Source organism: Sinocyclocheilus rhinocerous, unplaced genomic scaffold (assembly GCF_001515625.1).
Source record: "Sinocyclocheilus rhinocerous isolate Xijiao unplaced genomic scaffold, SAMN03320098_v1.1 scaffold674, whole genome shotgun sequence".
NCBI lineage: Eukaryota > Metazoa > Chordata > Actinopteri > Cypriniformes > Cyprinidae > Sinocyclocheilus > Sinocyclocheilus rhinocerous.
In genome coordinates, this window is record NW_015627888.1 from 102031 (window position 1) to 117937 (window position 15907).

Sequence of the window (15907 nt, forward strand, 5' to 3'; positions counted from 1 at the left end):
AATGATGCTAAAAATTCAGCTTTGAAATCACAGGAATAAATTACATTGTAAAATATATTCAAATAGAAAAGTTAAATATTACAAATATTTCACAATATTACTGTTTTTGCTGTACTTAGGATCAAATACATGCAGGCTTGGTGAGCAGAAGAGACTTCTTTAAAAAAACATTACCAGTCAAATGTTTTTGAACAGTAAGATTTTTAGTGTATATATATACCAATATAGATACAGTGTTGGGGAGTAGCTAGTTACATGTAACGGCGTTACGTAATTTAATTACAAAATAAATGTAACTGTAATCAGTTACAGTTACTAAGAAAAAATTTGCTACCTCCCATTAAAACAGTGGGTAGTACAATTCGACAATGAAAAATGCTACCTGTAAAATTATGGTTTATTAACGTCTACACCTACCACAACCCTAAACCTACCCTTACAGTAATGCATACAGTAATTATGTGTTATATTCGCGGTTGTAGCTAGAAGGGATACGGCTACAGAAATCCAACAATAAATAGTTTTTTCTATCTATTAGATTGTGTTTTATTAAAGTCTACACCTACCCCAATCCTAAACCTGCCCTTACAGTTATTCAGATACATTAAATATTGTTGTTCAGCATTGCTGTTCAGCAGTAAACCCTGGTAGGACAGGGTGACGGGTAAGATAAAATGTCAGGACACCGGCCGCTCCTTCGTCGAATCCGCCGGCCGCGCCTTTCTCAAGACCACCGGCCGTTCCTCACTCTAGCCCGCAGTGTGTGACGCATTTTATGGAGGACCTGAACCTGCAGTTCTGCGTAGCCTACAATGGGTCTGTGCTCAAAGGCTGTTCTGTAAAGTGGTGCAGTTCCAACTTTGCAAGGACTGTCTGGCGCTTCTGACTCACAGACTGTAAGTACATTTTTTATATTGTTTCTCTGATCACAAATGCAGACATGGTTTTATGTTTGCGCGGCACACAGTACCTTAAACTGCATAAACACATTGCATTATGTAACCCCTCTCTCCCGGGTCCTCCACACCTCGTTCTTGTTCTGAGTGGGTCTCAAACCCGGGTCTCCGGCATGTGAGGCGGATGCACTAACAAGGAGTCTAAAGACTGCAGCCTCTAGTGTCAGTCGCTAGTACGTCTCTTGAGATCAGGGGAGTGAGGTTTACCTGCACAGCACCTACTCGCTGGCCTCCGTTACAATTACACCAAATACACAACATAATGTTCTTTTTAGCAACATCATATGACCCCTTTTAAGAAAAACATTAAGATATCAAAACTGGTTGAGAGTGAAGACTAAAAACTAAAGACACTTATCCCCACTGAACACATCCAAATAATACCCAGAAAGCCAGTCTCAAAACCACAATTAATCTGCACCATGCATAGGACCCTTCTGTACTTAGAGTATATTACTTATGCACATTGAATCCACATTAAAATGACTAAGATCCAAACATTGACAAGCTATAGCTGGTTGTTACGGTGGCCTAATAGTGCACAACAGAACGCAATTCAAAAAGCAAACATAAGCTCACAACACAACAACATTAAGCCACAACACAACGGAAATGCTCCCGACCACTAGGGGGCAGTGTTGACAGTTAAACACCGATATTTCCTCGAGACGCCACAATAAATTCTCAATGTAAGCGATTGATCTTAATATGTGTAATCGATTTGTAAATGAACAACGTGTTTTTACTGAATGTTTTGATATCCTGGTAATTTTAATGTATCGATTCATGAATCGAGCAGAAAATAAATCAATATTATTTTCGATTTGGACAGTTTAGCTCTGCTCTTGCGCACAATGGACTCTATGCACGGTCACTTCCGCGTTTTTCCTCAGGGGGCTTACTTACATCTGGTGCTGTGCCGAAAGCCATTGTTCCTTACGTAGAGCTTTCAAAATGACAAGAGGAGAAGATGATTTTTCAGCTTACAAGAACTTCCCCGGATTACTGTAAATGTATTTAATCGCATGTAGAAGGGCATTAAACGTTTCAAGTTACATCGACAACTTTAGGGTGAGTATTGTTCTATCGTCTTCTAGCAAATCTTGCTAATAAGGTTGGATAACGCTGCATGACTTCTGCGCCGATTTGATCAACACTTAAATTGCAGGGCTAAATTAGAGTTTAGCTTTAAACTCCGTCCACCTCAGGTTTTTATAACTCCTAAGAGATAGTAGCAATAACATCAGAGCTCCCGGTAATCCACGTTTGTTTGCATCTGTGGCTGTGACAGGAACGTCTTAACTTGATATTAAGTATTTTAAATACTGTTCCCATTTTTAGATTGCCATGTATCGTAATAAACCTTAAGTCTGACCGTTTCTGGCAGTTTATCGTTATATTTTCCTGAAGCTTGAATTGATCGTTTACATTTAATATAGCAGTTTTCCAGGGATCCCTAACACAAACATGATGAAGCTGTTCAGTAAAAAAGCAATTAAGAATAGAAGCAAACAAGATCAGGAATGGTTAAGAGTAGGGACATCCTTTGAAATATTACGTAACTCTTTACAGTGTATTGGCATGTTTGTAACATGATATAGTTAACTATTAAATGTTTCCTCCTGGTGGAATGACCTGCCCAAATCAATCCGAGCAGCTGAGTCCTTAACCATCTTCAAGAAACGACTAAAAACACATCTGTTCCACCTTTACTTGACCCTCTAACTCTAACACTTTCTATTCTATTTTAATTCTACTTTATCTATATTTATCTTCTTTGTGTGTGTGTGTGTGTGTGTGTGTATAATATATATATGAAATCTCCGACAATTAGCGCTTTATCAACAGTAACCAATAGGTCTGAGAGGAAATCTGCAAATTCTTTTAGGAAATCTGTATATGGCCCTGGTGGTCTATACACAGTAGCCAGAGCAAGAGATACGATAGGTTTCTTTTGCATATCTGACAGTGTAACATTAAGCATTAGTATTTCGAATGAGTTAAACCTGTATCCTGTCTTCTGAGTAACATTGAGAATATCACTATATATTGTTGCAACCGCCGCCACGACCAGTCTGACGGGGCTCATGCTTATAACAGTAGCTTGGTGGAGTAGACTCATTTAGACCAATATAATATGAGAAAATGATATACATTTAGACATGTATATCATTGTCTCATATAATGATATATGTCAGTCAAGGTAAATCAGATGACAGGAAGGCAATTACAGTGCTGTATTTTTTTTGGTTACACTTTATTTCGATAGTCCACTTTAGACATTCTATTAACTATAAGTAACTTTGTAACTACATGTCAACTACATGTCAACTAATTCTCATTAATTTGCATCTACATGTCTACTAACTCTCAGAGTAGACTGTTAGGGTAGGTTTAGGGTTAGTAGAATAAGTTGACAAAGAAAGTGTTAGAAGATATTAAGCAGACAGTCTACTAATACTCTACTAACTGCTAGTTGACAGCAAAGTTACTTACTGTTAATAGAATGTCTAAAGTGGACTATCGAAATAAAGTGTTACCATTTTTTTTTTTAAAACAAGGATCAAAGTGTAGATATCTAACTGCATGTAATGTTTAGTTTGCTCATTCTATTCCCTGGTTCCCTGGTATCTGTTTTGTATTTGGTATTATACTTCTCCTTTTGAAAAACTCATTGCATACAGATCCAGCTCTCCTTCATTTTCACTGGTTTCAGGTCCATTTTTACTCTTTGATTTGGGTTTCAGAAGCAGCAGGGTTAACGTTCTAATTTTTTTTCAATGAGCCAGTTCTAATTCAACTGAATTACTTTAAAACTGTAGCTTGTCGAATGACAAGCAAGCTACTCGTTTTAAAGAAGCTTACCAAACAGTGGCCAGTTTTTCACCTTTTCTTCTTGCATGTGTGTCTACAGATCTGTGTGAGAGTGCTTCCTGTGGTGAAGTGTTTCTGTTGGCCTCAGCAGCACTGGCAAACATCACATTCTTTGATAGCATGGCATGTGAAATCCTGCTGCAGCTCAATGCTGTTCACATCCTGCTACAGGCCTGCAGAGACCGCCAACGCGTCGACACGCCATACTCAAAAGACCAGGTACTGAGTTTTCAGACACATAAATAGACCCCATTTTTTAAATTACAGTGTGTGTAATACTACTTTAATTTTGCATGTTTGTAGTTAGTGTTTATAGATCCATTCCTCTTTCCTTAATTCTGTGATTGACTGTCTGATAATTCTGTGGTTGTCATGTTCATGCTAAAACCCTTGCAGTAATAAGTGAACTGGCCTCTGGAACTGACATTCAGATATAGTCATATGTATTTCATTTCCGACACATGCTGTAAGCGGTAGACCAATTACAACAGAGCAGAGTAGGGCTTGCAGAAATGAGGGGTTTAGACAGACTGAATCTTTGAACAAATCATTTAGATTCTTTGAGAAATTAGGTGATGTGCAATGTATATTATGCGAAAATTGAACTTGGATGCATGTAAACCGGTTGTTGGAGACCTCCAGAACAAAATTAGGAACCTTTAACATGGCATAATAGGGGCACTTTAATAGGCAATTTTTAATAGGGGCAATGGAAATTTAATTTAATTTGTATTGCACAATTAAAACAACACAAGTTGACCAATGTGCTTTACAATGTCACACAGAAAAACACACATGACGCACATATAATGAAATATCACTGATTAAAACAGGTGTGAAAACAGGTGTGTTTTGAGTTGTATTTTAAAATTCTGTACAGTAGCTGCGTCTCTAATATGTTTCAGCAGACTGTTCCAAAGTTTAGGCACTGTTACAGCAAAGGTGTAATCTCCTCTTTGACTCAGATGTGTCCTTGGAATTTTGAGTAACTTCCGATTCGCTGATCTCAAAGGTCATCCAGTCTGATATTAAATTAAGCCGGTGTGAGTCCATGCAAGAATTTGTACACCAATAACAGAAGTTTAAAATAAACTTGAAGCGAATGCAGGGAGACCAGGGTAGGAGTAGTACGTTCACATTTTTTAATACCCATTGAGAGTTTTGAAAATGAGAAAGAGATGACTGACTGACTGGCTAATTTCATTATATAACGCACTGCAATAGTCACGTCTTGATTATATCAAACCATGGATCACAATTTCCATGTTTTAAGATCTAAAAAACAGACCAGAAGAGGTTGTAAACCATTTTCAGACCTTGCACTGAACCCCCACATACTCCTCCAGCCGTGAGAGCAACACTGAATGATCAATATTATTAAAAGCAGCAGCAAAGTCTAATAAAACTAACACAACATAATTTCCAGCATCCACAGTCAGCAACAAAGCATTAACAACTTTCATAAGGGCTGTCTCAGTTGAGTGGTGTTTTTTTTCTTCTAAAACTGTACTGGTAGATTACGCAGATCTTATTTTTGTCTAGAAAGTTATTTAATCGATAGAGCACAACTTTTTTTAAAATTTCAGATAAAAATGAAAGATGAGATACTAGTCTGAAGTTAGCCAGGACATTTGGGTCCAAATTTTGTTTCTTCAACAAAGGCTGCACAAATGCCTGTTTCAGCATGTCCGGATATACCCCAGTATCTAAACTTTTATTTATGATTTGTAGAATACTGGGCCCAATCACCTCAAAAGTCTCAAAAGCCTTGGAGGAATCATATCTCCGACCGAGCCAGTGGGCTTCTAAAAACTACAGTATGCTGAGCAGGACTTGAGGATTTTTAAGTCATTGGTGAAAAATCCACAGCAATTGCCTCAATCTTAGATATAAAATAGTGAAGAAAATTCTCACATAAAGTGGGGAATGAGACAAAATTGAACAGCGGAAGGATTTACTAGTGTTAATATGTTAAAAAGTGTTTTGGGAATATTAGGGTTTTTCTCTCTGAGTTCTGGAAAATATCTAGATTTCGCCAATCTTACAGCTCTCTGACATTTTGTTAGTTTCCTTAAAAATGTTATTTACATATTTAACATTTAATGTTGAATTTTTACTTGATTACATTTACAGAGAAAACTGATGTTTCATTCAATACATTTCTCCAGACCCATTTGTGCCTGCAAACAGCAAAAAAAGCTCTGCAGACCGGTTATAATGATGTCCTGTTTGTGAATGAATCTTTTGATAAGATTATTATGGCGTCAACAGTGGGACAAAACAGCGCAAGCGCATGAACACAGCACGCAAGCGAATTACAGTACTGTGCGCACAGTGACACAGCTCGCACGTAAAATGTAAACCTAAAGAAATGGCAAATTCCAAACTCCAGCACAAAAAATATGATTGTGTACACACATCAGCACGCTGCAAAGACAAATAACAAAACTGCGAGCAGAGCCCGCACGCGCGCGCAGATCTAAACACAGGCGCAAGTAATTTCTGCACTCGCGCAGATCTAAACTAAACACACGCGCGAGTAATTTCTGCACGCACACGCAGAGCTAAACTAAACACACGCGCGAGTAATTTCTGAGCTCGCGCGTTTAGCTCTGCGCGCGTGTGCAGAAATTACTTGCGCCTGTGTTTAGATCTGCGCGCGCGTGCGGGCTCTGCTCGCAGTTTTGTTATTTGTCTTTGCAGCGTGCTGATGTGTGTACACAATCATATTTTTTGTGCTGGAGTTTGGAATTTGCCATTTCTTTAGGTTTACATTTTACTTGCGAGCTGTGTCACTGTGCGCACAGTACTGTAATTCGCTTGCGCGCTGTGTTCATGCGCTTGCGCTGTTTTGTCCCACTTTTGACGCCATAGATTATGACTAAATGTCTTTGACCATGTGCTCCCTCAAAGACCACACATAGAACAAAGAGACCGGTTTAAAAACACAGACTAGTTCATCAAAAGGAACTGAAACAGGCGAGTACTAATTAGCTAAGGAAATAATAATAAGCAAAGGAAAGTACTAATAAGCAAATTAAATACAGGCAAACAGACACAAGGAATACAAACTACAACAAACTATTTCAATGATCGTTTGGGGCAGTTTACCCAAAAATGATCATTATTTACGCACCTTCATGTTGATATTTTAAAATGTCTCAGTGTTTCTGTTTGGCTCACTGCGGGTCCAGTGTTGTTTTGGATCATGGGATTTTTTCTTACAATCCCTTTAACTCTTTTTTTAATTGTAGTGTTGCAGTCTTCTTGTTTGCATGCCACATTTGTTTCCCCAGAATCACAGTAATGACACAATGCTTCATTCCCTGTAGGTTGTCACAATCCTTGCAAATCTTTCTGTTCTGGAGCAGTGCACTGCAGATGTTCTAGAGGAGAAGGGTATGCAAGCATAACATCCCCAAATCAACTATTCAAAGCAAAATATTTTGGTGCCTTCCTAACATTCCTGTTCATTACAGTGTAAATGCAACATTTCAGAGTGACATACAATGTCTGAGTGCTGTGAGTGTTTACTTTAGGTATCGAGCAGCTGCTGGTGTTGCTGAATGAGAAGCCATCATCCTCCAGTCCGTCCGAGAGTGCAGCATGCGAGCGGGTTCAACAGAAAGCTGCCGTCACACTGGCTCGTCTCAGCAGAGACCCGCTGGTTGCTCAGACAGCCATACAGCTCAAGGGTACAAGACAACATAACAGCCTCTACAATGCAGCTCAAAACAACTATATCTTCACACAGCTCATATTTAGCCCAAAAAGGGATTTGGACCCCTTAAGATGTGTCATTGCATTAGATCTCGAAATATAAATAAGCAAGTGTCACCTGCACTCAAACGCTGCACAAGCTTATCTCAGGAAAACCTTTCTTAGTATTTGTACAGTTTTCTTAGCTAGACTGGATGTGTAAAGTTCACACTGACATCTTAGCAGATGTTTTTTAAACTTTTAATATCTTTAGATTGTGAGCAGCAATACTTTATTTTTTCCTCAGCTGTTCCTCGCCTCATTGAGTTGTGTCGGTCACCAGCGGAAAGGAACAACAGCGATTCAGTACTTGTGGCCTGTCTGGTAACTAAAGTTAAAAATCATGTAAAAACATGTTACCAAAACCAAATATCAGTGGACTTTCTCAGTTGTTCCCAAAATATTAACATAACCACACACCATAAAATTAGGGGCTGTCGTGGCCTAATAGTTAGAGAGCCAGACTTGTAACCTGAAGGTCGTGGGTTCGAGTCTCAGGTCCGGCAGGAATTGTCGGTGGGGGGAGTGAATAACCAGCGCTGTCTTCCCCCTTCAATACCACGACTGAGATGAGACCCTTGAGCAAGGCACTGAGGCCCCAACTGCTCCCCGGGTGCTGCAGCAATATAGCTGTCCACTGCTCCGGGTGTGTGTTCACGGTGTGTGCGTGTGTGTACTTGTATGGGTTAAACGCAGAGCACAAAATCCGAGTATGGGTCACCATACTTGGCCACACATTCACTTTCACTTTCATAAAATAATAAGAAAAGAGTATAGTTTCTTTTCCAGCACATTTGTAGAATATGTGTTGTACATAACACTTTATAATGAGTTTACACTGATAAAGTACTTACAAATAACAAACTATTAGTTTATTGTTAATTCATAGTTTATAAACTGTAGTTAATACATTCATAGACTCTATACAAATAGTCAGTTCTTCATTCATTATCACTGCAATTACCACAATTATTATTGTTTAATTACCTCATAATAAAGGAATTGTTAAGTGTAATAAGGAGTGACTAGTTCTTTCACTTTAGATTAGGTCACAGAAAATGTCATTAATTAAGTGCTTTAAACCAACCTTTATTGAATACTAAATGCATTCATATTCACTGTCCCCTAAAATGTTTACAAATACATTAAGGACACACACACACACTCACACACACACACACACACACACACACTCACACTCACACACACACACACACACACACACACACACACACACACACACACACACACACACACACACACACACACACACACACACACACACACTCACACACACACACTCACACACACACACACACACAGGGACTCTTCTCTCTCTCTCTCTCTCTAGGTTTCTGTGATGGGTAGGTTTAGGGGTAAGGTTAATTGATCGAATATAAAAATATGCAGTTTGGACAGTATAAAAACCATTACGCCTACAGATATACTTTATGTAAAAGTAAAAGTTTGGTTTTAAGCACTTAATTGATGACATTTCAACATTTTTTGTGACCTAATCTAAAGTAAGAGCTATTTATGTTAAAGGGGTCATATGATGCGATTTCATTTTTTCCTTTCTCTTTAGAGTGTTACAAGCTCTTGGTGCATAAAGAAGATCTGTAAAGTTGCAAAGACTAAAGTCTCAAATCCAAAGAGATATTCTTTATAAAAGTTAAGAGTTAGCCACACCTACCTAAAACGGCTCGTTCGAACACGCCCCCACATATCTACCTCACTATGTGGGAAGATTTACATAACGCCATTATCTGACTCTTTACATATGAGTTAATTAAACATTAACAATTTGGTTGATTACAGTGATAATGAATGAAGAACTTATTTGTATGGAGTCTGTTAATGTATTAACTACAGTTTATAAACTATGAATTAACTATAAACTAATAGTTTGCAAATGATTTGTAAGTACTTTATCAGAGTCTATAATAAAGTATTACCATATTTTACATTCATCATTATATCATTTGTACCATTGACAGGCTGCTTTGAGGAGGCTTGCAGCTGAATGTCCGGACAGTATTGGGCCCACTGACCATCAACAGCTGATTAAGCCCAGACTGGTGGACTCTTTCCTCTTGTGCTCCAACATGGAGGAGAGCTTCGTCTGAGAGGCTCTCTGAATTAAAGGGGGAGGGTGGGGTGTAAGAGATTTTGTGCAATTTGATCAATGTATTTATTTGTTACCAAAACAAACCACCTTGGTTGATCTGTATGTTTTTGTACACAACCTCCAGCCATCTGGTAGAAATATAACATGAATCATGCATGACTGAAATTTTAAAAAGGCCTGAGTATTATTTACATCAGTCAGGGATTTAGAGAAATCATACATAGTAAAGAAGTACTGACAAAATTAATTAATTAATTAGCTATTAATTGTGCAATTGTGCTTGAAGATCCAAACATTTTAAATGTAACACTGTGTACATTTCCTATTCACATGAATGTAAATGGATGTGTGATAATACGTTGGTTCAGCCTATATAATGCTGAAAACTATTTAAATAGTCAGGCAAATAAGCATGTCTTGAATAAAGCAAAATTCTATTGAAAGTGGGTTTATGCTTAACATCAGTTAGAAATATTGACAGATCACCAAAAAGAGCATCTAATTGAAATAGAATAATTTGTGTGGTTTGACACACAAAAACACCAGTATACTGTTCTGTTAAACTGTACAGTATTCTGTTTTGATAGCCTTGAGAGCAAAGGTCTGGGGAACACTGAACTAAAAACAAAGGTGTGTCTAGGGATGTCAATGGTGTATGGCAGTACAACCCCAATTCCAGAAAAGTAGGGATGTTTTGTGAAATGTCATAAAATCAAGAATATGTTATTTATTCATTCTCTTTAATCTTCTTTTCCTTTCGGCTGTTCCCTTCAGGGGTCGCCACAGCGAATCATTTGCCTCCATCTAGCCCTATCCCCTTCTGCATCCTCTTCTCTCAGACCGACTACCTTCATGTCTTCCTTCACTACATCCATAAACCTCCTCTTTGGTCTTCCTCTCGGCCTCCTGCCTGGCAGCTCTAACCTCAGCATCCTTTTCCCGATATATTCCCTCTCCCTCCTCTGAACATGTCCAAACCATCTCAACCTGGCCTCTCTAACTTTGTCTCCAAAACATCTCACATGCGCTATCCCCCTGATGTACTCATTCCTGATCCTACCCATCCTCGTCACTCCCAAAGAGAACCTCAACATCTTCAGCTCTGCTACCTCTAACTCTTCCTCCTGTCTTTTCCTCAGTGCAACTGTCTCCAAACAATACAACATCGCTGGTCTCACTACTATCCTGTACAACTTTCCTTTCATTCTTGCTGGTACTCTTTTATCACACAACAAACCTGACACTTTTCTCCACCCATTCCAACCTGCCTGCACACGCTTCTTCACCTCTTTTCCACACTCCCCATTGCTCTGGACTGTTGACCCTAAGTACTTAAAATAATTGATTGTCTTTATCTCTTCTCCCTGTAACCTCACTGTTCCACTTGGATCCCTCTCATTCACACAAAAAAGAACATTATTTTCTGTATTTGGTGTAATGAAATTTGTTTATGCGGTTTAAGGTTGAAAAAACACATTATTTTCCACATACTGTACATTATTGTTTCTCCTCTATGTGTTGTTAACCCGGGCCCCGACCGATCCGTTATGGAAGTCATGTTCGTGATTCGCATAATGAATTTGGCAAAAGTTTTACGTCGGATGCCCTTCCTGACACAACCCTCTCTATTTATCCGGGCTTGGGACCGGCACAAACCAATTCATTCACTTTAATATTTATTTTATTTGAAAGTACAAATAAAAATTCCAATGTTTTCACTGGCCAGCTTAATATTATTGATGGTTGCAGCACACAGAGGCATGATTAACACTGTATTACATCAACTTTCCTTTTAAAGGATAAGTTCACTTCCAGAATAAACATTTCCTGATAATTTAATCAGCCCCATGACAGCCAAGATGTTCATGTCTTTCTTTCTTCAGTTGCAAAAAGCTACGTTTTTTTGAGGAAAACATTCTAGGATTTTAGTCCATATAGTGGACTTAAATGGTGGCCAATGATTTGAAAGTCCAAAATGCAGTTTCAATACAGCTTGAAAGGGCTCTACACGATCTCAGCTGAGGAATAAGGCTCTTATCTAGCAAAACGATTTGCCATTTTCTGAAAAAAATTAATATTTATCCACTTTTTAACCACAAATTCTCAGCTTGCTCTAGCTCTGCAGTGTGCATCTTCACACATTACATAATCCTGTTGGAAAGGTCATGCGCAGTTAGTTCTTCGTCTTTGTACTTCCGTTAAAAACTCTATCTCATTTTCTCCTCCAACCGTATAATCATCCGACATCGTTGTTTTACCTTTTTTTGTAAAGGGCAATTACTTTTTTTGAATGTTCGCTTTATAAACACTGGGTCGGTACTTCCGCCTACGTCATGCGTGACCTTACCAATATTGCCTAATAAAGACGCGCATACGCATCGCAGAACTAATGCTAGCTGAGCATTTGTGGTTAAAAAGTATTTAACCACAATATAAATATTTAAAAATGTAAATATTATTTTTTTAAAGAAAATGACCGATCGTTTCGCTAGATAAGACCCTTATTCCTCAGCTGAGATCATGTAGAGCCCTTTCAAGCTGCATTGAAACTGCATTTTGGACTTCAAATCATTGGCCACCATTGAAGTCCACTATATGGAGAAAAATCCTGGAATGTTTTCCTCAAAAAACATAGTTTTTTTTTTTGCGACTGAAGAAAGAAAGACTTGAACATCTTGGTTGACGTGGAGGTGAATAAATTATCAGGAAATTTTTATCCTGGAAGTGAACTTATCCTTTAATTACAATGTTCAAATGTTTGGGAATTGAGGATATTCATTGTTAAAGTTTGCAAGCAAAATCTTTGTCCAATCTTGCTTGATTCAAGACTTCAGATGCTCAGCAGTCTGTGATCATCGTTGACTGATTCTCCTTTTCATGACTGGTCATACATTTTCAATAGGACTCAGATCTGGACTGTAGGCAAGCCAGTCTAGCACATTCACTCTGAAACCACGCTGTTGTAGCACATGCAGAATAAGAACTGACATTGTCTTGATCTAATAATCATGGACATCACATGAAAGATGTCATCTTGATGGCAGTATATGCCTCTGTACAATCCAAATATATGCCTCCATGTCAATGGTACTTTCACATATATGCCAGTCACCCATGCCGTTTGCTCTGCTGTACCCCCATACCATGACAGATGTTTGCTTTTGCTTCTGTCACTGATGAAATATGGATGGTCCCTTTGGTCTTTGGGACTGAGAACTCGACATCAATTTTTCCAAGAAACAAGCTGGAATGTTGGACTCAGATGAGCTCTGGCCCAGAGAACCCCACGGCATCACTGCATAGAATTGATGTATAGCTTTCTCCTAGAGTAATAGAGATTCAAGTTGCATTTCTTGATGCAGCAGCAGACTGTGTTCCCTGTGAAGTGAATTTATTAATGTTTACAAAATGCATTCAAGTTCGTCAGTGAAAACTTTGGAAATTAAAACTTTGGAATTAACAAATCACATGTTCTTGATTTTATTGCATTTTACAAAATGTCCCAACTTTTCTGGAATTGGGGTTGTAGTTGCTTGGTACATGCCAATTTATTCGACTACAACCTGATTTTAAATTATTTTTTTTAAGTGTTAAATAAGTTGATATTATTACACATAATTTTAATTAATTAATAAATAAAATAATAATGAATATTTGGTCTGACATTAAACTGCAACTAACTGGGTGAAATTTATCAACTTCATGAACTGTCTGAATCCATCAATATTGAGTGGAACAACACTGACTCTTCTTCCTGTAAAAAGTGATTTGTGCTTAAAAAGCTAAATATTTAGAATGTATTTTGAGATCACGTTCATAATCTTGTTTTTGAGATTCACATTATGGGAAGGGCACTCATACCTTAGTGTTGACAGACAGGAGCACATGTGCAATGACAGGTAGGGGACCTACGGCCTACCTTTCCTCTGTCAGCATAGTACCTCATTTAGTCCAAACCATCCTACCATTCAGTCAAACTAAACTTCTGTTAAATAAACTATTTTTAAGATCGGTGGTTCTCAAGTCCAGTCCTGGTACTCTGTACATTTTCTTTATAACACACCTGATTCAGATCATCAGCTCATTAGGAGACAGCTCCATTAACTAATTTGAGTTAGTCAGATAAGAGAGACTGTAACAGAAGGATTAGGCAGTGAGAGAATCCACTTGCACTCATGACTTTAAGAAAATACAAAAACAGAAATCCACACAGGAAAAGCCAGGAAACAGGAACATCCACAGAACAAAGCCTTCAAACAACGACCAGCAAACACAAATGAAAACCAAGCCGTATTAATACCGTATTGGCCCGAATATAAGACGACCCTGATTATAAGACGACTCCCATTTTTCCAGATGTACCTTTTGGAAAAAGGCTTTTTAAAAACCAAATCTTGTTTTTCTCAGTAAAACACATTTTGTCTTCAATTATTTTCATATTCCATATTTTTCCTATTTTAATTTTAGTTTTGAACGTACGTTTTATGCGTATTTGGCGCCACCTATTGTTGTGGGTGTATTATTGACATGTCAAAGTCTAGACCCTGAATATAAGACGACCGCGTTTTTTCAGATGTATTTCCAAGAAAAAAAACCCGTCTTATATTTGGGTCAATACGGTACACACAGACAGACAAGCTAAACGAGATAACAAGGGGGCGTGGGCAGTTGTCATAGGAACACATGAGGGTAACTATGGGAACACACAAGCAGACTAAAGAAACAGGAACTAAACACAGGAAATGAGGACAGAAACACAACAGGGCAGATAAACACTTCTACATAAAAGTCCTCATCAAAACACAAGAGATAGAACAGGGGTTGTGACAGAGACACACAAAATGTGTGGAGCAGTGGGTCCCTGTTTTAGAGAAAGTTTCCTCTCCTTTGTCAATACTTGAATATGCGAGTCAAGTCCAGGATCGACTGCATGTGCGAATCTGCCAAGAAAAATTCCACAGCGGAAACAAAAATGAAAATGTCATTAGCTACAACTAATGTTAGCTACAACTTTTACCTCAATAATTTGGCGCTTATTATTAGTTAGTAAGGTAGTTGTTAAGTTTAGGTATTGGGTAGGATTAGGGATGTAAAATATGCTCAAGTAAAACATGTGCTTTATAAATACTAATAAACAGCCAATATGTTAATAATAGGCATGTGTAGGGTATCAGACCGAATCAGACAATTTAAGATTTGATCAAGAACGTAGTTGAAACACGAGGAGCCGGATTCCACAGAAGCCCAAGACACAGGATGTTCATAAATCAGATCCTGGCGCCACAAGCCTGAAGCAAGCCCACCAACTAACAGCTTTGAGTAGCTCACAGCATTTAAACAAAAGAACACTTATTGACAATTCCAAGGAGATTGTCAATTTTGGGTGGGAAAACTCGGACCATGTGACTGATGAGATGACACGTTGATTTATGTATTGGGAGGAGAAATATACAACACCCCAGCAAAGATGATATCTAATTGGTCAAGGCACCATTTGGGATGTGTCCAAAAGCCCAGTTTAAATACTCAGGACACCATCAAATCTATGATTTTTAGTCATGCTTTTTGTGCCTGCTTTTTTAGTCATGTCAATTCATGCTTTTTAGCATGCTTTTTGTGTCTAGCTTTTAGTTTTTCACTTTTAGCCATGTGCTTTCAAGTCATCACTTTTAGCCATGCGGCTTTTTAGTCATAGCTTTGAGCTATGCTTTTTAGTCATCGCCTTTTTAGCTCTTTAGCTTTTTTGGTCATGGCTTCTAGCCGTGCTTTTCAGTCATTGCTTTTTGCGCTCTTTGAGTGTGCTCTGGCTTACACGCCAGCTCCTCCAAAACCATGAGGAGAAACATCTCCGAGTCCGACCTCGAGTGCCGTCAAAACTTTAACCAGACAACTTCAACGCGTCGTCAGCCAACGCCCAACCACTGGCTTCCCAAGACTGAACTTCCAGCCAATCAGCACAATCAGCAAACCCCCTTTTCTGCAAGGACAACAACAAAAGGGAACCCCCCCCGTATACAGGCAACGCAAGCAAGTACCTCCAGATCCTAGCTGAACTGGTGCATTTAATATAAATTTTAACCTCATTGAGGAACTCAATGCGAGGGTTAATTAAGTGATTGATGGTTGTTGGTCTATGCAATTGCACATATTGCTGTAAACTTGAGATTTCACATTTTCATTCTCTTAAACT

At 38.4% G+C, this 15907-nt stretch overlaps 1 protein-coding gene across 1 annotated transcript in view; it reads left to right on the forward strand.

Moving 5' to 3' along the window:
• LOC107734626 (protein inscuteable homolog) overlaps nucleotides 1–10257 on the forward strand; it is a 79957-nt gene extending 69700 nt beyond the window's left edge. Inside the window, exons 9-13 of the mRNA XM_016546621.1 lie at nucleotides 3871–4049; nucleotides 7163–7229; nucleotides 7370–7525; nucleotides 7837–7913; nucleotides 9587–10257. Coding sequence (XP_016402107.1) covers nucleotides 3871–4049; nucleotides 7163–7229; nucleotides 7370–7525; nucleotides 7837–7913; nucleotides 9587–9715 — 608 coding nt within the window. The 3' untranslated portion in view covers nucleotides 9716–10257. The remainder of the gene's footprint in view (nucleotides 1–3870; nucleotides 4050–7162; nucleotides 7230–7369; nucleotides 7526–7836; nucleotides 7914–9586) is intronic.
• Nucleotides 10258–15907: the final 5650 nt, after the last annotated feature.